This window comes from Ranitomeya imitator, chromosome 4 (genome assembly GCF_032444005.1).
Source record: "Ranitomeya imitator isolate aRanImi1 chromosome 4, aRanImi1.pri, whole genome shotgun sequence".
Lineage (NCBI taxonomy): Eukaryota > Metazoa > Chordata > Amphibia > Anura > Dendrobatidae > Ranitomeya > Ranitomeya imitator.
This window is the reverse complement of record NC_091285.1, coordinates 620,483,236-620,507,553: the sequence shown is the minus strand read 5'-3', so window position 1 is coordinate 620,507,553 and position 24,318 is coordinate 620,483,236. Positions and strand designations below refer to the sequence as shown.

The 24,318-nt window shown below is 43.1% G+C and overlaps 1 protein-coding gene across 1 annotated transcript in view; it reads left to right on the top strand.

Annotated features, from left to right (window-relative positions):
* LOC138676916 (STE20-like serine/threonine-protein kinase) overlaps positions 1 to 24,318 on the top strand; it is a 105,100-nt gene that overhangs the window by 46,364 nt on the left and 34,418 nt on the right. Inside the window, exons 4-12 of the mRNA XM_069766617.1 lie at positions 337 to 486; positions 2,982 to 3,054; positions 4,420 to 4,614; positions 4,769 to 4,850; positions 4,961 to 5,074; positions 5,979 to 7,544; positions 10,871 to 11,034; positions 21,145 to 21,268; positions 21,560 to 21,739. Of these exons, the coding sequence (XP_069622718.1) occupies positions 337 to 486; positions 2,982 to 3,054; positions 4,420 to 4,614; positions 4,769 to 4,850; positions 4,961 to 5,074; positions 5,979 to 7,544; positions 10,871 to 11,034; positions 21,145 to 21,268; positions 21,560 to 21,739 (2,648 nt within the window). The remainder of the gene's footprint in view (positions 1 to 336; positions 487 to 2,981; positions 3,055 to 4,419; positions 4,615 to 4,768; positions 4,851 to 4,960; positions 5,075 to 5,978; positions 7,545 to 10,870; positions 11,035 to 21,144; positions 21,269 to 21,559; positions 21,740 to 24,318) is intronic.

The following is a 24,318-nucleotide window of genomic DNA, read 5'->3' as shown; positions in this document are numbered from 1 at the left end:
CAATCCACAGCCGCTTTTAGTTGTGTTTAGGATAGGATCAGGTGTGCAGTCTACAGAGTTTCCACGTCTCAGAGCTCGTTCCTGTATTTTTGGGTATTTGTCAGATCACTGTGTGCGCTCTGATCGCTAAGCACACTGTGTTTCTGGATTGCCTTCATAACACCTGTCATTAGCAAACATAACAGGTGACAGCCCCAACAGTTCCGGCCCAGACACACAAGAGAGACCGTTAGCTTGGCTCTCCTCCCTACACATGTACTGTATGTCAAAACACACTTGTTACATGGAAGGCTATTGTAAATGTCTGATTTATATATTATCCCCTTCCCTGTGCAGAGCTGGGACACGGCCTGACTGAGGGCCAGATTCAGGTGGTCTCTTACCAAACGCTCCTTGGTCTTCAGCATTTACACTCAAATAAAATCATCCATAGAGACTTGAAGGCTGGGAACATCCTGCTCACACAACACGGAGACATCCGTCTGGGTAAGAGTTGTTCTGTATCTCCCCGTAAGGCTCCAAAATAGCTATATTTATGAGGCAATTATTCACCATATTATAGGTTCATGCTGTACAATTCTGTGACACAGTACCCATGGGGCCATATTCTGACACATGCCTTATTATGGATGTATTCTTCTTCAGAAACTTTTTTCTACTGTGGGTACGGTGACTCACTGTGAAATCATAGGGTGGCACTCAGATTACCTATGTGCCTTTCCTAATAACGCTAGAAGAAAGGAAAAGTGCTCACAGGGTAGTAAGACCTGTACAGGGGATGTATGCCCTCATCAGCACTAAGCGTGCTAACCTTAGAATGTTGTGTACAGGAGAGAACACCATGTAGGAGTATAGTTCAATCCCAGCCACTGCCGATGCCAAGTAGGCGACTACTGATTCTATCATAGATGCAGAAAGGATTCCAGGAAAAAGCAGGATTTTCAGGCTACGCTTCTGGTAATAGGTGATCAAGTGACCAGTGATGTAAGAATAAATACTTATTGACGGGGGTGGTGCTAATGTGACCGCCCCGGCTGTAAACTTCTGGGGAATGAGTGAAAAGCAGAAAGCACAGACTGAGTGATGTCGCCACTAGTTACTGAGCTTGCCCCCGCAGCGTCTAATTCATTCCCCAGTAGTTTACAGTCAGGGGCTGTCGCATTAGCACCGCTCCCGGTTGTAAACTGTACATTCCCCAGACATGAATTACGGTGTGGGACTGACTGTACGCTGGACAGGTATGGGATATTGTTGGTTTTTTATTTTGACTGTTTTTTACAGGAGATCGAGAGCTTCGCTTGGATTGGCAGACTAATAAAGATGGCAAAACTGTGTTTACTGTTTTATTTCATTAAAAGACTTTATTCTTACTGTGTGGTGTTTTTTGAATCCTTTATCAACTATAGGATTAGTAATGGAGAGATGTTTATTGACACCTCTCCATTACTAAGCCAGCTTAATGTCACCTTACAATATGAAGGTGACATTAACCCCTCATTACCCTGCTTGCTACCGAAACAGGGCAAGTGGGAAAAATTGGGCAAAGCTCTAGAATTGGCGCATCTAATAGGTGCGCCTTTTCTGGGCAGCTGCAGGCTGCTGTTCTTAGGCTGGGGGGGGCCCATATCCATGGCCCCTTACCAGGCTGAGAACAGCAGCCCGCACCTGTGATTTTTGCCGTGTTGGTTGAAAAACATAGGGGGGGACTCCACGTCGGATTTTTGTTTCATTCATCCTCCCCTGTTTACGCTGCTTGCCAGCAGAGCAAGGGGGAAGGGATGACAGCCGGCTTCAGCACCACACGCAGAGGAACAGCGCTTACAGTAGCGCTGCTTCCCCGGCAGCCGTCCGTGCACACGGAGGACAGTGTACACTGTTCTCCGTGTGCACATGTGTGGAAAGTTTTGCGGCCCGTGTGTCCGGATAAAAACTGACATGTCTGCGTGTTTTGCACACGGACACACGGTCTGTCAAAACATGCTGACATGTGCATAGACTCATTCATTTGAATGGGTCTGTGTGTGTCAGTGTCTCTGGTACATGAGAAAACTGTCACTACACTTACCGGAGACACTAATATGTGAAAGAGGCCTTAGTAGGTAAAGGAATTTCTAAATTTACAAGAATACTTGTCGCAGAGATTTTCCTATATACTGTATATTTAGTCATTAATTTTCCTTTCAATGTATTATTCACATTTTTACATTTAAATAGATCTTCGTATATTTAATACAAACAAACCGCTCTCACATTTTCCGACCGCATAACAGGTCCAACGTCTTAATCCTCTTACCACAATGTCCATCACACCTCCACCCCCCAAATTCTATATATTTACATATCTACATGTTTTATTAATGGGTTTTGTCTAAACTTGTTACTACTAATTCATGTATTAATGAATATGGACCCTCCCAATGGGGGCATCTTTCAGTTGGAGCCCTTTTTACTTATTTAAATGACTGCTTTAATTCCATATAATGTAGTTTTCCTGATAAATGGGTCAGTTCGAGACAGAAGCACTTCAAGTTGTATATGTCAATACATATTTCTACTTATCTCAGTGGTCAATGGATTATCAATTCCCGGCAGTCCGGAACCTAAAATATATTTTCTATATACTGTATATATCCTTATATCCTAACCACTTTTGTAATTTTCTTTATTACAACACCCTACACTTATTTTTACTGTACTTCCTGTGACATTTCTTTTGGGAGGAGTCTCAAACGTGACGTCACAGGAAGTTGGGGCTGCACTCACTTCCCGCAGCGTCCATCGCCCCTCCTAGAACAGAATGTCACAAGGGGCAGCATTGCAGTTATTAACTAGTTTCTTGCATCACTGCCGATGTCCTGGATCCTGGATGATGGATGCTGTGGGAGATGTAAGTGTACTAAAGCAGAGCTTTTATCTTCTTGTGTACTGACATAAATGTTGAGTATACGTGTATTGAACTTAATGTGTCCTGTCTCTGTCAGCGGATTTTGGTGTCTCAGCGGTGAACAACCAGACCCTACAACGTCGAAGTTCTTTTATCGGAACTCCTTACTGGTAGGAGAATTTTCTTATTTCTTCAACATGAAATTCTCAGCATTGAAATTGCATCACCAAGGTGGAAAAGTCATGGACTTACGGAAATCACAGGATCAATACAAATGTTACTAATATGCAAATGTTGAAAAAAGGGAAACTAAATTTTCAAAACATCTCAATTTATTCAGTATGGAGTATGAGCGCCAATTGCAGAAATCCCCTCATTTACAGTGCGGAAAAACAATATTTAGTCAGCCACTAATTGTGCAAGTTCTCCCACTTAAAAAGATGAGAGAGAGGCCTGTAATTTACATAATAGGTAGACCACAACTATGAGAGTCAAAATGAGAAAACAAATCCAGAAAATCACCTTGCCTGATTTTGCAAGATTTATTTTGTAAATGATGGTGGAAAATAAGTATTTGGTCACTGACAAAAGTTCATCTCAATATTTTGTGATATATCCTTTGTTGGCAATGACAGAGGTCAAACATTTTCTGTAAGTCTTCACAAGGTTGGCACACACTGTTGGTGGTATGTTGGCCCGTTCCTCCATGCAAATCTCCTCTAGAACAGTGATGTTTTGGGCCTGTCGCTGGGCAATGCGGACTTTCAACTCCCTGCAAAGGTTTTCTATGGGGAAAAGGCTAGGCCATTCCAGGACCTCCATGAAGCCACTCCTTCTTTGCCCTGGCAGTGTGCTTGGGATCATTATTATTCTGAAAGACCCATCCACATTTCATCTTCAATGCCCTTGCTGATGGAAGGAGGTTTGCACTCAAAATCTCATGATACATGGCCCCATTCATTTTTCATGTACACGGATTAGTCGTCCTTGTCCCTTTGCAGAGAAACAGCCCCAAAGCATGATGTTGCCACCCCCATGCTTCACAGTATGTATGTGTTCTTTGGATGCAACTCAGCATTCTGTCTTCTCCAAACACGACGAGTTTTGTTTCTACGAAACAGTTGTACTTTAGTTTCATCAGACCATATGACATTCTCCCAATACTCTTCTGGATAATCCAAATGCTCTCTAGCAAACTTCAGATGGGCCCGGACATGTACTGGCTTAAGCAGGGGGACACGTCTGGCACTGGAACTAACCATCGCATATCAGGAACAAGTCCTGCCATTTTAGAGATGCTGTTACCCAGTCATCTACTCATCACAATAGGTTGGCTGCAGGACTAGATCCTGATACGTGGTCATTTTCCTACATCCAACACATCCAAAATGACAATTCACTTTCTGCCCAAAGTATCACACCCGTTGACCAATGGCACTGTCACGAGATGATAATTGATATTGATGACTGATGTGATTCAAGTGGATTTTAAAGTTTTCCTTACTTACAACATTCTTTTTTCTGAATTCTGGTAGGATGGCCCCCGAAGTTGTAAAGTGCGAGACTTGCAAAGATGCCCCATATGACTACAAGGCTGACGTCTGGTCTCTTGGCGTTACTCTCATTGAGCTGGCCGAAACTCAGCCTCCAAATCACGAAATGAATCCCACTCGTGTCTTGCTCAAGATCCTCAAGTCTGAGCCACCGACTCTAAAGTATCAGAAGTTGTGGTAATCACATTTTTTGCAAATCTGTTTAGTATGCAGCTGAATATGAACACCTCTTCATGTTCATTCAAAGAAAATTCCATCAAACTTGGGCAAACAGCTCCTTATATTAATAGTCAATTGATATTGAGTTGTCCTTGTTTTATTCCCTAATTAGGTCTCAAGACTTTAAAGACTTTCTAAATAAGTGTTTACAAAGGAATCCCCAAGAACGATCTTCAATCAGTGAGCTTATTGAGGTTAGTTACAGTAAAGACATTGAAAACGCCTCAAGGGTAGACACAAGACAGCCTAACGTAATAACAAATCATAATGCTTCAGTATCCTGCTTGTCTTTTTTTTTATTTAGCACTCCTTTGTGTCCAAGGGTATTGATAATGCTCCATTAAGAGAACTGGTAGCTGAAGTTTTAGCAGAAATTACAGAAGAAGAAGATGGAAGTTTGAAAGATTGTGACTTGGTGGTAAGAAGAAACTTTTATCCTTATTTTTATCCTTAAAAAAAGTGGAACCATGAGATGCCATATCATATTATATAACACGCCAAAGCTGTAGCTGTGGAGATTTCTTCATCCTGTGCAAAGCTTTACTCTAGCACCCATCTACATATACACTCACACGCCTACAACTATACTAAATTTGCTCCATTCCATTACGTGTAACATTAGAAATTAGTATCACTTTACTGCATTTAAACATAGTATTTCTATATGATACACACATACATACACATTATCTATCTACCTAAATTACACACATAGACTTTACATACTCGGACATACACATTACATACATACACACACACACACACACACACACACGCAGCTATATACACATAACACAAACATTACACATGCACGTTACATGCATAACACACATATTCATACACAAAACACAAAGATATCTTCACGTACATAAACATCACACACACATAGTCAGTTGTACATAACAAATATAGAACATCTCCTATGGCACTGACAGTTCCCATCAGAAGAGAGGGAGCCCTGGTGAAAAGAGGACATGATGCCTCTATAGACTCTTTCTTCTGCTGTCACCTGCCTTTCGTGATGGGAGTTGCTCACCGGAACAAGTCACAAAAGCCAATATGAAGGTCTTCCTTCTGTTACTTAAAGAAAAGACAATCTAGAGAGGGTGGGAAGGCAAGATCTACAGACACTCTCATTTGCACCCCCTTAAGTGTCTGAATCTGTAGCTTGGGTGGTGAATTCCACAGCCAGTCTATGACCCGGTACATGCAAATATAACATAGCAACTTTTTCCTACTTAAAATCCAATTTGTATTCTAGATGTTCAACACTCAAATGAAAATGTAATTTTTTTTTAATAAAGTTTTTATTTTATTCTTAGAATGATGTTTCACGCAATGTCAAAGGTCAAGAGGATATACTTAGGGATACTCAGTCACCTCGACAAAACTCTGTCGAAAAAGAAGATGACCTGCATGCTGCCCAGGAAAGAGATTCTACTAAAAATGCAGTCCAAAAACCATCAATGAGACTACAAAAAAGAACAAGTTTCTTGAAAGAGATGCGTAGACGTTCTGCTCCTTCACTTTCAAAAGAAGCCAGAGCATCTGTGAAATGGAGGGTTGGCAATGAGCACTTTGAAGCAAAGAATAGAGAACGTGTCAAAAAGCCCCACACTCCTACAATGGACTTTCCTCTTCATATACAAAACTCTGAATTAGGATTATTTCAATGTTCTGGAGTGTCAGGAGAAAAGGAGGTCAGTGATTTACATGATGTGCAAGATATGGATACTGGTTCTGCCACTTTATACCTTACTAATAAAGAGGAAGCTAATAAAGGTCTTCAACAGACGCCAAAATTAGTCCCAGAAAATCAATGTGAAGTCGTTAATCTGATAAATCACTCACATACCAACTGCCAAGCCTGGGACTTGTTTAGATCTCTAACACCTGCTCCTCAAAGGTGGAGAAGTAATGAAAATCTTAGCTCTTCAACTAGGATACTAACCAAGACATGGTCAGTGCCAAGCACTAGTAAGAGAAAACCCACCGTTGCTTGGAGAACATTGAAAGAAAATGTAGCCAAAGAGCAAAGACAGACAATAAAAACCATTAAGGAAACGTCACATCTACCTAATAAAGATGAAAAACCACCAGATCCAGATTCTACTGAGGATGAAGATGGTAAGACTGAAGATAGAAGTATTTATCGTCACATGAATGATAGACCCCAGGCTTCTTTTAGATGTTCTTGGTATGAACCTCAAATGGAGAAACATATTAGAGCACAGAAGCATTCACATTCATTTTCACATGGTAAAAAAGCATCCGTGATATGGGTTGCTAAAAAAGAGCAGGATGTAGCCAAGGATAATGATTTTATAGGACAGAAGAAAACATCTTTAGGAATGATTGTAAGTTCTTCATCTGAGGTCGACGAGGAGAGTAAAGACATAAATATGGTTGAAAAGGAAAATGTACCAAATTTAAAAGAAAACAGCAATAACCACACATCAGAAGTCTATAAACATGACCATAAATCTATCTCTCCAGTTATTGGTACCGCAAGTAATAATCGTTCTGCCAGGCGATTATTAAGACGATGGACAATAGCAAATTCAATACAAGAAATCAACTTGGAATCACCATTCCGTTTACCGGAAACTGAGTTAAAATATGAAGTAAGGGAAAAGAATGAAGATGTAACAACACATTTACTCAAAAAAGAAGATAGTAAAATATCTGATGCCAGTGAAAGAAGTATGCCTACAGATGAGAGTAATCGAGAAAATGATGCTACTCAGGAACTCAGAGTCAAAAAGAGGCTAAACTTTGCTCAATGTTCATGGAGTGTTCATCCTACTGATGTCAATGGTGAATCCAATATACAGCACGTAAAAACTCAAGACATGATCAACATAACGGAAGATGTAACAACAGAGGAGGTAAGAGCCCTGAAGGTAAAAATATATAGAGACAAAAATCTAGATATTCCTACCATGTACATTTCTAGGATGATACCATAGATGCATATACGGTACTTGGTAAAGAGGACTTTTCAACTTAACTGAGTAAGTCGTATTATGCTTACTTATATAGCACCAAGATATTCCACAGCGCTTTACAGACATTATCATCAATGTCCCCATTGGAGCTCACCATCACAATTCCCTAGTATGTCTTTGGAGTGTGAGAGGAAACCGAGAACTCAGAGGAAAGCTATGCAAACATAGGGAGAACATACAAACTCCTTGCAGATGTTGTCTGTCATGCTCACGCCCTGACTGATAGGTGTAAGCCAAGGGGGTTTGTGGCCCCACTGTGCCACGAACCAGATTACACTGGAAGGGGCATGACTATGACAGCTGCCTTGGTTTTCACTGGAGCCTCTGATGGTGAGATCAGGCTTGCGGCAGGCAGCTGCCAGGTGCTACTCCAGGGTAGTTTCTGGCTGTGGCTGCTGATCACATTTGGAGAACAGGAACACTAGGACAGGTGCAGGCATCAGGCAGGACTGGCAGATGAGCACAGCTGAAACTCAGACAAGTAGATTGGCACGGCTGAGACACAGGGCTGGCAGAGACAAAGGACTGGCAGGAACGGCAGAGACACAGGGCTGGCAGAGACACAGGACTGGCAGGAATGGCAGAGACACAGGGCTGGCAGGCACGGCAGAGACACAGGGCAGGCAGGAATGGCAGAGACACAGGGCAGGTTGGTGTGGTGTATGAAGGAACAGGTAGGGGCCTGTTCACACAGGAGGTGCAGGTACAGATATGAAGTAAGAAGGAACAGGTTGGGACCTGTTCACACAGGAGATGCAGGAACAGAAACAAGCCAGAAGGAAAGGAGAATGAAGGAACAGGTTGGGAACTGTTCACACAGGAAGAGAACCGCAAGGCTGCGGATAGGAGTGGTAGAGCAGCAAGAGATAGCGCAACAACAAAAACTAGGCAGAGCGGAACCGCAAGGAATGCGGAGAGGAGCTGCAGCAAGAGATTTCTGCAGCAGCCGGAGCAGAACCGCAGGAGTGCGGAGCAGAGGTAAAGCTGCAAGAGAGCGGAGCACAGGCAAAGCCACAAGAGCTGCAAGAGTGCGGAGCATAAGCAAACATAGGACACAAGGAAAGACACAGCAGGGAGAGAAGCCAAACACAAGGAGACAGAGGTAGGACAAAGTTCAGACAAGGTAATGGAACAAGACAAGGTACAAGAACAAAGAGACAGGGACCAGGATATTCTGCCTCCTGGAGGGCAGAAAACAAGAACAAGGCAAGGCTAGAACAGAAACACTAAGACCAGGATATACAACCTCCTGGAGGGCAGATAGACAAGATCAAGGCAAAGCTAGGAGTAGAACCTCCAGAGAAGCAGGAACACAGAGCAAGGCCTGGCAGCTCAGAAGCAAAACACTAACTGAGTTACCACATTGCACAGGCCCAGTCCACAGGGTGGAGCGGTCCTAAATACCGGAGGCCTCTTGGTAATTGGTCAGGATTAGACAGATGCACCTGACTCCTATAAGAACCAGAGAGTTCAGGCGCCAGCCCCCTATGCACACAGCCAGGAAGCATGCAGAGAGCAGAGGCACAGAATATGGAGCTGGCAAGAAACAGAAACCACAACATGACCTGGAGCAGTGGGTAAGATAGTGTGAGAGATGAGAGGCCATGCCGTGATGCCAGCAGAGTTGTTACATTGTCCTTGGTGGGGTTTGAACATAGGATCCCAGCACTGCAAAGTATACATCCAGAGGGTTGAAGAGAATATTTGCGTCTTCATTCTCTATTCAAATTGACTCTTCAGAGAGAAAGAGGACATGAACTCTAGTACCACCAACTCTAGCACCACCAATTGAAAGCAGCGATTCTAAAAATCAATATAAACCCTCTATCGAGGCTTGCCATATGACTTAGGATAAAAACCAAACCAGAATCTCAGTTTGCAGATAAGGTGTTTTGCGATATTGCTCCTCTTTAGTGCAAAGTATGAGATCTGGTTTGGCTAAGTGAGAGGCCTAAGACATTGCCGAGAGGCATTTCTTTGAAATGAAGGGGATTGGGAAGAGAAGAAATAGAAAAACTTCCAGAATTAATAAAGCAGTAACACTTAGAGGAAGAACTTAGTTTAAATGAAAATTTAGGTTAAATTGAAAACTCCACTCAAAGATCTTCTTTTAGACAATTGAGAATCTTTTATCTCTTAGGGTCTGTTCACATCATATTTAGCACTTAGGATGGATGTTTACGTCTGGAGAATTGCCTGATAAATACTTCCCAAGAAGACTCTATATATGCACCTAGTAGCATACTTTGCTAAAAGGTTTCCGATATAAAAAAAAGTTTACAACACAAATTTAATGTCCCTCAGTATTCTCTGGGGTCTCTTCAGACCCCAGGGCATAATAAATGTAATATGAACAAAATTTGAGAAAATCCTAATACTCACCTTAACCACTCTCTTCTCCGGCCAATCCACTCCTCACCGTCAGCCATCCAATTCTCACTGCATCTTCATCTTCACACTTGCTGAAATCCCCAAGCCTCTCATGTTGATTTCCGGCTTTGAAGAGGCCCAGGAGGATTCTGCGCATGCAAGGTCACAGCACACACCGTGATGTCATGACTCTGTGACCTTTTGTGAGGTGTCTCAGACCCCACCTCCACCCCCCCGATCTTCACCAAAGCCAGAAGTCCATACCCAGAATGAGAGGCCTGAGGATTTCAGCGGGAGCTGAGGCGATCTGAAGATGTGTCGAGGATTGAACGGGTAACGTTAAGGTGAGTAAAGGGATTTAATATTTTTTATTTGATGGTCTTTTCTGGTTCAGCAGCCGCCATCTTGCGTAAGCAAACAAATCTGCATTTTGGAGAACATGGATTTTTATAAAATTTGAGTAGAATTAAAATCCACTCCAATTCATTCACTCATCTCTACCCTCCAGGTATCAAACTTGTAGGTACCACGGCAATATGGAAGAACGGTGCTGATGATGGGCAGACTTTTGTGCCATTTTGTGGAGAGAGATTTGGGGAGAATATTCTTTTTGAGCATTCTCATCCTCAGAAATATGTGTCAAGCTAGAAAATAAAACGTTACATGCTCCAACATCGCCATCTTGTCCAGCACCACTCCAAACTTTGCCGCCGCCGGATGCTATGGAATAGTTTTTAGAGTCCCGATTTTTTTTAAATTTAAGCATAAATTTTTAGTTAGTTTTTCCAAATTTTCATATATGGGATAATGTTACTTAGTGTAATGTCCTTTAAAAGGTACAAGGTGAAGAGACAGATGAAAATGACATGTCGTCTCTGGACACGCAAAAGACTATTCGGGTCACCAGAAGGTTCATAGTGGATGGAAAGGAGATGAAGGTTTCATCATGTAAACGCAAGGCTCAACCAAACAATAAAGATAACAAAGAACGCACAGTTAGGTAAGAATGGCCTTACAAGTGTGTATGTATGATTTGGGCTACCATAGAGAAATATGCTATGCTTGGTCTTGGGGTACACCATACTGAACCTGATTCACAAAATCTTTCTTTTGGGAAAATATTTAGATAACAGTATAAGAATATATCATGTGGTTTTATGCTCTTTCTGAGTTTTTAAGTGCTATTATCCACATTATTATCCTTTAAGTGTTTAACCTTTATAGGGCATGTTCACACAGAGGGTTTTTTAACATGGATTTCAGCATCTATTTCAGGCAAAAATAATCATGGAAACTTCAGTCAATTGCCATCTATGCCAATTTAACTGGACAAATCCTCATAAAGACCCTCAACATTCCATACTACGAATCCTCACCAGAGATCCAAGAGTCAGACTTGAATTCTGCAGCAGAACCCACTGCAGTACTATTCAGATTTTTTCACATGAAAAATTTGCTATGTGATCCTATAATATGAACACAGTAAGAAGATATTTTACATGATTAGCTAATAGAGTCATGTGAGAGCAGGTTTTCAATTAAATTTTAAGCAAAACCAAAATCATTGGCTGCAACTCTCAGCTGTCAGCTTTAGCAAGGCTGGTTATCAAGAATAGAGGGGTCTCCATGCCATGTTTTTTAATTATTTAAATAATTTAAAAAAAACAAAACTGTGTGGGGTACCCCCCATTTTTTACAACTAGCTAGGCTAAAGCAGACAGCTGGGGGCTGGTATTCTGAGGCTGGTAAGGGGACATGATACTGGCCTCCCCAGCCTAAAAATAGCTTCCCAAAAAAAGGCACATCTATTGGATGCACCAATTCTGGGTTTTGCCCAGCTCGTGCCACTTGTTCTGTGGTGGTGTCAAGTGGGGTAATATTTGTGGGCTTGATGTCACCTTTGTATTCCTATAGTTACATTTTAATAAAACACACAGCAAGAATAAAGTATTTTATTTTAAATAAAAACAAAGCACACTTTTCTTTTTTTATTTGAAAATAACAAACACAATTTTACTCACCTAACGCCCATTCCATTGAAGCCCTCGCCTTCTGTATTAAAACAAAATAAAAAACAACCATATCCCTCACCTATCCGTTGCTCTCTCCCATGCCGTAATCCATGTCTTACAGATGTCTCTCCATTACTAACCTGTGGGCTTGATGTCACTGGACAATACAAAGGTGACATTGACCCCACAAATATGAACCCCACTTGCCACCGCCACAGGGCAAGTGGGAAGAGCCAGGTAAAGCGCCAGAATTGGCGCATCTAATAGATGTACCTTTTCTGGGGTGGCTACAGTCTGCTGTTTTTAGGCTGGGAGGGGGCCAATATCCATTGCCCCTTACCAGACCCCAGCTTTCTGTTTTAGCTTGGCTTGTTGTGAAAAACGGGGGGACCCCTACAGTTTTTTTTAATTATTTATTTAAATAATTTAAAAATATGATGTTGGGACCTCTCTATCCTTGATAAACAGCCTTGCTAAAGCTGACAGCTGAGGTTTGCAGCCCACAGCTGACAGTTTTGCCTGCTGGTTATCAAAAATACAGGGGAACCCACTTCATTTTTTTTAATTTACCACATGGCTGCAATGAAACAAAAAGTGAAAAATGTAAACGGTTCTGAATACTTTCCGTACCCACTGTATTTATTTTATCTATTCTATCCTAACCTGACTGGCTGTGGTGTGGTATTACTGTGCGATTTTTCTTCTCGCACTTCTATTGCGGGATGCAATCCGATTTCCGATTACAATCAAAGCATGATGTGATTTTTTTTTCCAGTCTGATTGTGATCTGATCCGAGCTGGAAAAAAAAGCAGATGAACACACAGTGATAGAATAACATAGGACCGAATGAAATCCAATTTTAATTGAATTGCATTTGTCCAATTTCATCGCAAGTGGGAATGAGCCATAATGCAGCCCCCCACACAGTATAATGTACCCCCCTCACAGAGACTATAATGGAACTCCCAACCCCACACATATTATAATGCAGCCCACACAATCACACACAATAATGCAGCCCCCCACACACACAGTATAATGCAGCTCCCTCACAGAGACCGCCAACCCCACACACACAGTGTAATGCAGCCCACACACACACAATAATGCAACCCCACAGTTACCTCTCCCCATTCGCCCCTGCTAAGGCTTGTGCAGCACGTCTCATCAGCTCCACTGTTGGCACAACGTGGCGTACAATGAAGTGCTGTCATCGTTCACCCACTGAATCAGAAGCAGAGGGGGAGTGATAGGAGAGGGAGCGTTATCTAACGCTCTCTCCTCCATAATGGCTTTCAACTGCGCCTATGATGCCAATAAGTTGAATGCGCGATGCAGGGGGAGGCGGTGCAACGCCGGGCCCCTCTTACTAACAGGTCCCATAGCAGCTGCGTGATGTGCCACTATCAGTCCAGATTTTGATAGTCTACCGTAGGGATAGGTCATCAATAAGAAATGAGTGACCATCCCCTTTAAAGGATAAAAACACCTTTTGTGAGCATTTCTCTTCAGGTTAAAAATCCTTTTTTTATTTACAATTTGGTCTTAATTAAAAATTTTGCAACATTTTGCTTTTATTATTATTACTATTATCATTATTATTATTTACAGGCTTTTTGTTGTCCTGCTACTGAGTGAGTTAACTGAGAATCTGTCAGGGAGCTGGATCTGATGTAGCGCTTGCAATTTTTTAAAAATGTCTTTTTCTGAACTCCTTTCAGATGATTTATGACCACAAGATACAGCTCAACTTTTATATGTGCTGTCTGTGCTCATACAAATGTCCTGGATCCTGTTCCAAAAAGTAGAACAATAAGGCCGGTTTCACACGTCAGTGGCTCCGGTACGTGAGGTGACAGTTTCCTCACGTACCAAAGCCACTGGCACACGTAGACACATTCAAATCAATGCATCTGTTCAGATGTCATTGATTTTTTGCGGACCGTGTCTCCGTGTGCCAAACACGGAGACATGTCAGTGTTCGTGAGAGCGCACGTATTACACGGACCCATTAAAGTCAATGGGTCCGTGTAAAACACGTAGCGCACACGGACGTTGTCCGTGTGCAGTCCGTGTGCCGTGCAGGAGACAGCGCTACATTAAGCGCTGTCCCCCCATTGGTGCTGAAGCCGCGATTCATATCTTCCCTGCAGCAGCGTTTGCTGTAGAGAAGATACGAATAATTGTGTTTGAAATAAAGATCTCTGTGCCCCCCCCCACCCGCTGTTCTGAAAATACTCACCCGGCTCCCTCGCTGGCGCTGCTTCCTGTTCTGGCCGCATCTTCTACTGTATCAGCGGTCACGTGGTGCCGCCGATTACAGTCATGAATATGCGGCTCCACCTCCCATAGGGGTGGAGCCGCATATTCATTACTGTAAATGAGCGGTCCCACGTGACCGCATACAGGAGAAGATGCGGCCAGAACTGGAAGCAGCGCCGGCGAGGGAGCGAGCCGGGTGAGTATTTTCAGAACAGCGGGGAGGGGGGCGCACAGGGGGTGGGAGGGCGGGGTAGGCACATAGATCTTTATTTTAAAACACAATTATTCATATCTTCTCTACAGCAAATGCTGCTGCAGGGAAGATATGAATGGGGCTTCAGCACCAGATGCTGGTACGTGTGGTACCCAGCACGGTGCGTGTGGTACCCAGTGGGCACACGGGGGGCACACGTGTGCTGCACGTGTGCCACACTGATGTGCCACAGAAACGTATGGGTACACGGACACGGATAATTCCGGTACCGATTTTTTCCGGTACCGGAATTATCTGGACGTGTGAGACTGGCCTAAAATAGAGGACAGAAAAAGAAGGATAAAAGATGAACTCACAGAACGAGCTCACTGATGGATTCTTAGATAACTACTTCTATAGCCCGCAATAAACAGTGCAACACGGAATCTACAGAAGGCATAGGGCGCAGCATTTTGAATATCACCCAATTACCAAAACGTTCTTCCGAACAAAATACATGCAGTTTAAGTAAGAAAAAAGCACACAAAGGCAATCAAATCCTTTATGTAGAATAATAGGATGTTAGAGTAGGAAGGGACCTCCAGGGTCATCGTGTATAACCCCCTGCTCAATGCAGGACTCACTAAATCATCCCAGACAGATGTTTGAAGACTTCCATTGAAGGAGAACTCACCACCTCTCGTGGCAGCCTGTTCCACTCATTGATCACCCTAACTGTCAAAAAGTTTTTTCTAATATCTAATCTGTATCTTCTTTCAGTTTCATCCCATTGCTTCTCTGTGACATCCCTTCAGATAGTTGTAGAGAGCTAGTAAAGGGAACCTGTCACCAGGTTTGGCCGAAAAGAGATATGGCCATCACCTTTCAGAGCTGATATACAGCATTCTATAATGTAGTATATCTGCCCCCAACCCGACCTGCAAGAGAAGAAAAATCACTTTTATTACACTCACCTGCGTGGTGGTCCGGTCGGCATCGCTGGTCTTGGTCTGGCGCCTCCCATCTTCTTACGATCCCCGTCCTCCTGCTTGCTTCATGTGGATGACGCGTCTCTTCATCGTCCACACAGCGTTCCGGCACAGGTGTACTTTTCTGTCCTGTTGAGGGCAGAGCAAAGTACTACAGCGCGCATGCGTCGGGGCTCTTTGAACTATCCTGGCACCTGTGCACTGAAGTACTTTGCTCTGCCCTGAAAAGGGCATAGGAGTGCGCCTGCGCAGGAACACGGTGCCGAGGATATGCGTCATCCACACAAAGCAAGCAGGAGGGCGGCATCGCAAGAAGAAGGGAGGCACTGGACCAAGAAAAGTGACACCCATCAGACCGGACCGCCCCGCAGGTGAGTATAATAAAAGGTATTTTTCAGTTCTTCTAGGTGAGGTTGGGGGCAGATATACAGCATTATAGAATGCTGTATATCAGCCCTGAAAGGTGATGACCTCTTATCGGCCAAACCTGGTGACAGGTTCCCTTTAAGTCTCCTCTTAGTCTTATTTTTTGCAAGCTAAACAAGCCCAGATCCTTTAACCGTTCCTCGTAGGACATACTTTGCAGTCCGCTCACCATCCTGGTAGCTCTTCTCTGAACTTGCTCCTGTTTTTCAGTGTCTTTTTCTGTAACTGATAGATCGACAAGAAGTCAATGGTTCCTGTAGCATAACTTACACTAAACATCAGAACTGAGGTTTCCCCACTAGAAACCCTTCCATAGCCTAGAGAGGAAAGCTATTGCTCTTTTAGTCTTGGCACAATTAATTTGAATAGGTGCCATATAACACCATATTTTTCCTGAAGTAGCCGCTTTAGGTTTCAATTATGGAAAGTACAGTGATCAATGAAGCCTCAGCTGGTCTGCATTTAGAAAACTGGTTTTCCCATCAGAGTCTAAAATTACTTCCTGACCTCATCAGAGATGACGAATCAAATGAATTATTTTCTTTTAAAACCTTTATTACTTTGCAAATAATCTTGATTAAAAATCTTTTGTGTCAGCAGCTGCTCTGCAAACCTATGACTACATAATTTCAGACTCTTCGTAGCCATGTTTTTTGTAATATATGATCCACCTACATTTCATTCATTTATGGGAACATTAAACGGAACCTGTTATCCCACCCAGGCGTTTTTAAAAGAAACACCTTGTGCTGCACTAATGCTGCATTCTGTCAAGGTGGCTCTTTTAGTTGTGGTCCCTTTCAACGCTAAAATAATCGTTTTTATAATTTGTCCCTGATACCTCGAATTAGTCCTGGGGGCATGTCTTTTCCCCCCGGACACAAACGCCTCCCAGCCGTCACTCAATGCTCTGCACGCCGGGCTCCGCCTCCTCTGCCTTCATTAATGTCCCACTGTGGCTCCCGGATTTACCGCCTTGTCAGTGACCACCGCGGTGCGTCCCTCGCTTCCCAGATGACCTTCCACGGTCGGAGCAGCAGCCGCAACAGCGACCACTTTGAGGAAGTCAACACACAGCAGTCGTCCCTGTGTGTTCTGCTGGGTCCGTGGCGCCTGCGCTGTAAGTTCGAAGGGCAGCGCAAACTGCGCATGCCCGAAGGCAGAGGAGGCGGAGCCCGGCGCGCAGACTATTGAGTGACGGCTGGGACGCGTTTGTGTCCGGGGGAAAAGACATTACTTTAGCGTTGAAAGGGACCACAACTAAGAGCCACCTTGACAGAATGCAGCATTAGTGCTGCACAAGGTGGCTCTTTCTAAAAACGCCTGGGGGGTGACAGGTTCGCTTTAATAGCTGTATATATAGTACTATACTGGTCAAAAGTTTGGACACACCTGTTCACGCAGTGGTTGTTAATGATTTTAATGGAATGTGCACATTGTAGATTTAGACTGAAGGCAGCAAAAAATGGAAACGAGTAAATAAAAAAAAAACATATGTGAAACAAACCAGAATATGTCTAAAACCTTAGATTCATCACAGTACCACCTTGTACTCTGATGATAGCTTTATACCCCCTTGGCATTCTTTCAAGCAGCTTCATCAGTTCATCTTCTGGAATGGTTTCCAATTAATAGGTATACCTCGTCAAGAGTACATTTGTGAAATTATCGCACTTTAGTAAGTGCTTGCCACTCTCACGTGTATTTTGCAGAGGCAATTCCACAACTGTGCTATGCCAAAATATGTGAAGAACTAAGTAAAGAGAAATTACAGTCCATCATTACTTTAAGACATGAAGGTCAGTCATTGTGGAAAATTTCTAGAACCTTGAAGGTATCCTCAAGTGCAGTCATGAAAACCATCAATCGTTATGATGTAATGAGCTATCATAAGAACTGCACTCGTTATCTCAGCTGCAGAGTTGCCAACAATAGAAAACACAAATTGACAGCATCTCAGATAACAGCCCTCATAAATAGTGCACAAAAATTAAGCAGCAGTCACATATCAACCATACCTCCCAACTTTTGGAGAAGGGAAAGAAGGATAAAGTTTGTGGTGCGCGCGGCAAATTTTAGGCCACGCCTCTGACCACACCCATTTCACAACTAGTCACACCCATATCCACGTCCCAACCACTCCCATTTAGCACTGCTGATCACACGGTTTCATAAATAATATTTATAAACAAAAAATATTGCCACACATGATGCTCAATACTGTATAATGACCACACATGATGCTCCATACTGTATAATGGCCCCACATGATGCTCAATACTGTAAAATGGCCACACATGATGCTCAATACTGTATAATGTTCACACATGATGTTCCATACTGTAAAATGGCCACACATGATGCTCCATACTGTATAATGGCCACACATGATGCTCCTTACTGTATAATGGCCACACATGATGCTCCATACTGTATAATGACCGCACATGATGCTCCATACTATATATTGGCCGCACATGATGCTCAATACTGTATAATGGCCACACATGATGCTCCATACTGTATAATGGCCACACATGATGCTCCATACTGTATAATGGCCACACATGATGCTCCATACTGTACAATGGCCACACATGATGCTCCATACTGTATAATGACCGCACATGATGCTCCATACTATATATTGGCCGCACATGATGCTCAATACTGTATAATGGCCACACAGTGCTCCATACTGTATCATGGCCACACATGATGCTCCATACTGTATAATGGCCACACATGATGCTCCATACTGTACAATGGCCACACATGATGCTCCATACTGTATAATGACCGCACATGATGCTCCATACTATATATTGGCCGCACATGATGCTCAATACTGTATAATGGCCACACAGTGCTCCATACTGTATCATGGCCACACATGATGCTCCATACTGTATAATGGCCACACATGATGCTCCATACTGTATAATGGCCACACATGATGCTTTATACTGTATAATGGCCACACATGATATTGCATACAGTATAATGGCCACACAGTTACTCCTACACACGCGGCTCTGCTCCGTACACCTCGTACAAACACGGCACCACTCTGTACACCTTGCACAGGGCTCCACTCCGTACACCTCTTACACACATGGTTCCACTCCATACACCTTGTACACACCCGACTCTGCTCCATACACCTCGTACACACGTGGCTCTGCTCCGTACACCTCATACACAGATGGCTCTGCTCCAAACACCTGGTACACTCACGGCTCTGCTACAACCACATTGTAATCCCCTCCTGATCCCACACATAAGCTTACCCTCATCCAGCACCATGACAGCACGGCAGAGTCCTGCAATACACAGAGACCCTTGATCATGTGACTCCTGATCCTGACTCCTCCCCTCCTGTGACCTCATCACAGGTCCTGTGCGCACAGAGCAGTGGCAGCCATATATGTGGTGTGTAGCTCTTTGTGGGTGGAGGGACGCGGCTCTGCAGTGTGGGACAAGTACGGATCCGCCCGTAACCGCGGGGCAGACTCTCAAAATTGGGACTGCCCCGCGGGATACAGGACGGTTGGGAGGTGTGTATCAACTGTCCAGAGGAAACTGCGAGAAGCAGGCCTTTATGGTCAAATTGCTGGAAAGAAGCCACTACTGAGGTCTACAAACAAGAACAGCCTTATTTGGGCCAAGCAACATAAGGACTGGGCGTTAGATCAGTGGAAATCTGTACTGTGTTCTGGTGAGACAAAATTCAAGATTTTTCTTACCAGCCACCATGACTTTGTGAGACAGAGAAAAGGTGAGAAGATGGTGTCTACATGTGTTGTGCCCACCGTGAAGCATGGAGGAAGAGGTGTGATGGTGTGGAGGTGCTTTGCTGGTGACGTTGTTGGTGATTTATTCCAAATTCAAGGCAAACTTACCCAGCATGGCCACCAAAACATTCTGCAATGACATGCAATCTTATCTGGTTTACACTTGGGACCATTATTTGTTTTGCAACAGGACAATGAACTAAAACACATCCCCAGGCTACATAAGGGCAATGTGAACAAGAAGGAGAGGGATGGAGTATCGCATTAGACGGTATGGCCTCCACAATCTCATGACCTTAACCCAAATGAGATAGTTTGGAATGAATTGGATGTAGAGTGAAGTCACTAGCATGTCTGAGAACTCCTTCAAGACTGTAGAAAAGTCATTCCAGGTGACACCTGATGACGCTGCTTGAGATGAGAGTATGCCAATGGGGTGTAAAGCTGCCATCAATGTAACCGGGATGCACTTTTAGGAATTTAAAGTTTAACACGTTTCTTAACTCCTTGTTTTCATATCTGTTCCATCATTGCTTAGCTGCCTTCAAGAAAAAGGCAGATTTATGAAGTGTTTTGTTGCCCATAGCAACAAATCACAATGCATTTTTTATTTTCTAAGCGGATTATAAGAAATGAAAGCTGCGCTGTGATTTGGTGCTACGGGCAGATTTTCCTATTCATTTTTGTTCCCCAAATCTTCTCGGCAGAGACTCCAGCTGTTTCTGCGAAAACCGCTTTCCTTTAAAATAAAGACTCTTTCACAACATGACGATTCCGTTTGAGAATGTTACCTATTATTTCCCCTCAGGTTGAGGTCAAGGAGGGAGAGAGGGGTGGGGGTATCCGAGCTGTATTTAGGGGGGTGAGAGGGTTGTGTTAAAGGGGGCATTTTTTTCATTTCATCTAGTGAATGGGTCATTCACGTGATGGTCCTCTCTTACACCAAAGCCGAAATCGTCACGACTCACATTTATACTAACGAGAAACGTTTCATAATGATTTTTCTTTTTTTTTTTATGGTGTACCGGACCATAAAATGGCTGACTTCATTGTGTGTAAGCGACAGGTGCTTATTTTTTTTAACCTACTGGGCAATTAAACAGCGTCGTATAAATGAATATTCATGAGAATGCAGTGTATAAATTCTTTAGAAACTAATGACATCACAAATGCTTCCTTTAATGGTGATGTCGCCAAGGGAATTATTAAGCTGCATGGTCGGGAAAACTTGGTTTAGCCCAGAAAATGGCTGCTTCCACCGTGTGTGGGCAAGGGGTACACATTCATCACGATCAGAAGCGTCGACCTGTAGCTCTTTAGGTATGGCACGATTGCGGCTCCTCACATGCTCTGCCCGCCTGTGGCATCTCTCCAACGCTTGGCGATGGAATCGTAGGCAGGACATAATATATTCCATTTGATGTTTTCTGCAGGCGCCAGGAGCTACAGCAGCTGAGAGTGCTGCAGAAGGAAGAGATGAAAGCCCAGAGCCAGCTGGAGCAGCGGATGCAGAGAGAGAGGGAGATCATGTTCCGACACATTGAACAAGAGATTATAGTAAGTGGGGTCACAAGACAAAGCTGTAGACAATGGGTGGGCTGGGGGACTCGCGAGGTCACAAGCTCAACCCATTGACAGGCGTCTTAGAGGAGACTAAGCAGAAATTGCTCCCAGGCATCCCCTCTATGACTTATTGATAACAGGGGGGATCTAATATGGATGGCAGGGGATGCATCAATGCAACGTTAATGGTTAATGCTTGACTTGATTGCTAGGAGGTTCAAGGATTGCAGATTTTCTCCAAGGATCCGACGCTTGTATTCACATAGAGGTTTTGTGCGTTTGCAGAGTAAAAAACAGTATTATGAGCGAGAGATCGAGGCCTTGGAGAGACAGATGGAGCAGGGACGAGCACGAAGGGAGCAGGAGCACACCAACCGCCTGCAGCAAGACGCCCTCCGAATCAAGTCTCAGCATCAGAAGGAGAGGAACAAGAAGAAATTGGAGTTCAAGGACAAAAGGCAAGAGGTAACAAAGCTTTATCCACTGTGGTCATGACCAAAATACATTGCAAAATTACACTCAGAAACGGTGCCAAAAACTGAACAATAAAAGCAAGGATACAATATACAGGTGGATCTGGGGCATTAAATGGAACTGGTCAGCTAAAAAGAAGCAGCATTAAAGGGGTTGTCCGGACTTGGGACAAAAGTTTGCAGTCATATATTTGGCTGCAGTCTGTCGAATCATAGAAGCGTGTGCAGTGCGCACACTGTCACAATTCCACTTTATTTCCTGTGCTTGCTGGCAAGCATGTGATCACGTGTAGGTGATTTTGATACTTGCAGTCACATGTCAACTAGACTCATCTGGCTTCTCTCAATTCACTTCTATTGAGAAAAGCTGAGCTAGTCCAGTCGTCATGTGGCTGCAAGTATGCAAATCACCTACGTGTGGCACCATGACTGCAAACACACACAAGGAATACAGTGGAATCATGATAGTGTGTGCACCACGAGTCCGAAGTTTGCAGCCATGTAAATTACTGATGACTTTAGTCCCAAGGTTGGACAACCCCTTTAACCTGCACCAATAGGGATAATCTGCAGGTAAATACCATTTTAAACATATGTGGCTTTTTAATGAAATTGCAGCTACAGGGAGAATATTTCTGCATTTTTCGCTCTGCACCTCACTTCTAATTAGAAAGCTACGCTTAAAGAGAATCTGTCAGTAGGATCAACTCGCCTAAGCCGTCTATATGGTCATGTAGGTCATAGGAACCTGAATAACATGATACCTGGATATTTGTGATCCGATATCTTATTCCAGAGAAATCCACATTTTTCATAATATCTAAATGAGCTGTTAAGATCTGATCTATGGGCTGCACATACAGGTGCTTCTCACAAAATTAGAATTTCACTTTTTGTATTGAAGAACTGAAATAAATTAACTTTTTGATGATATTCTAATTTTGTGAGAAGCACCTGTAGATCTCCCTGAAAATCTGCCTCTAGAGGTTATTTTATATGAAAGGGGCTGTTACCAGTGTGAGACATGTAGATCAGGAGACCAGACTGTCAGTCATTATGTGTCTCATACAGGCAATGCCCCCTTTCCTTTAAAATAATCTCTTGAGGCAAATTCTCAGGGAGATCTATGTCCAGCCCATAGATCTTAACAGATTATTTACATATTAAGGGCCCCTTTCCACTTGTGAGAAAAAAAAACAGTCCGTAATCTGGACCGAAAAAACGATGTAACGTATGCGATTGTCATGCGTTTGTGATGCGAGTTCAATGCGATTTTTTAATCGCACCATCCGTTTTACATCCGTATGACATCCGTATGCAATACGTTTTTTTTTCTCTGCAACTATTTTTATACAGACATTTACAGGACTCTTTACAGTGTTCTATGCCACAGAATGGTAAGGTATCCGTAAAAAACAGATGGAATACGGATGGTCCATATTCCATGCGTTTTTTCTCTCGCATCCATCGACTTCCATTGGCGAGTCTCGTCCGAGACCCGCAGCAAATCGCAGCATGCTGCGATTTTTTTCTCAGCCGACCCAGATTTTTCTTAGTCCGATTTCGGCTGAGAAAAAAAACGCAAATGAAAAGACACCTATTAAATAACATTGGTCCGAGTGCAATCCGATTTTTTATCGGATTGCACTCGTCCGTTTTCCTCGCAAGTGGAAATGAGCCCTAAGAAAAATGTGATTTTCTCTGGAATGAGACATTTAATTGCAGATATCAAGGTATCATTTTAGTCATCTTCCTATGACCTACATGCCCATATAGATGGCTTGGAGGGTTGATCCTACTGACAGATTCCCTATAAAATGGTATTTACCTGCAATTTCCCACTAAAGCTGTAGCTAAATATTGCATTTTTAAAAGGAAAAATCACTTGAACAATAATATAAACATAACATTGTATTTTTGCTGACACGTTCCATTTAAAACAAAAAATAAGCAGCGATTTTCACAAATGGATTGTGAAAATTGCTGCTTATATCTTCTTTTACTGCGCCAAGTCCACCTATACAGTATTTTATAAAACTAAATATAATAAAATATACGTATGTAAAACTTAAAATCACGAGTCTGACACCCATCCTCTGTCAAATCATGTCAGTCAACTGTTCTACGAGTAGAATAAAAACTGACTGTTGGAAATTGGTGTGGGTGGAGAATATCAACTTCCCAGAAGGCACCATATGGATAGAAGAAGAAAATGTGTCAATGTATTAGAAGCATAAAATATCTGAATATTATTTGACATATTTCAGGCTTTTCCTTGGAGTTCTTACAGGATTTTTTAGAAATGGGGTTGCACTATGATCATATATGCCTAAAATTCCTATAAATTAATATATTCCATATTTTTATTGCAACTGGTAAAAAGAGCCGGAGCTGCTGCATAGGCAGGGGAGACCATAAGGCCATGTTCACACAGTGCGTTTTTTACCGCGGAACCGCGGCGGTTTTGCCGCTGCGCTTCCGCAGCTGTTTTCCATGCAGGGTACAGTACACTGTACCCTATGGAAAACAGGACACACTGTGCACATGGTCCGGAAATTGTAAAAAAAAAAG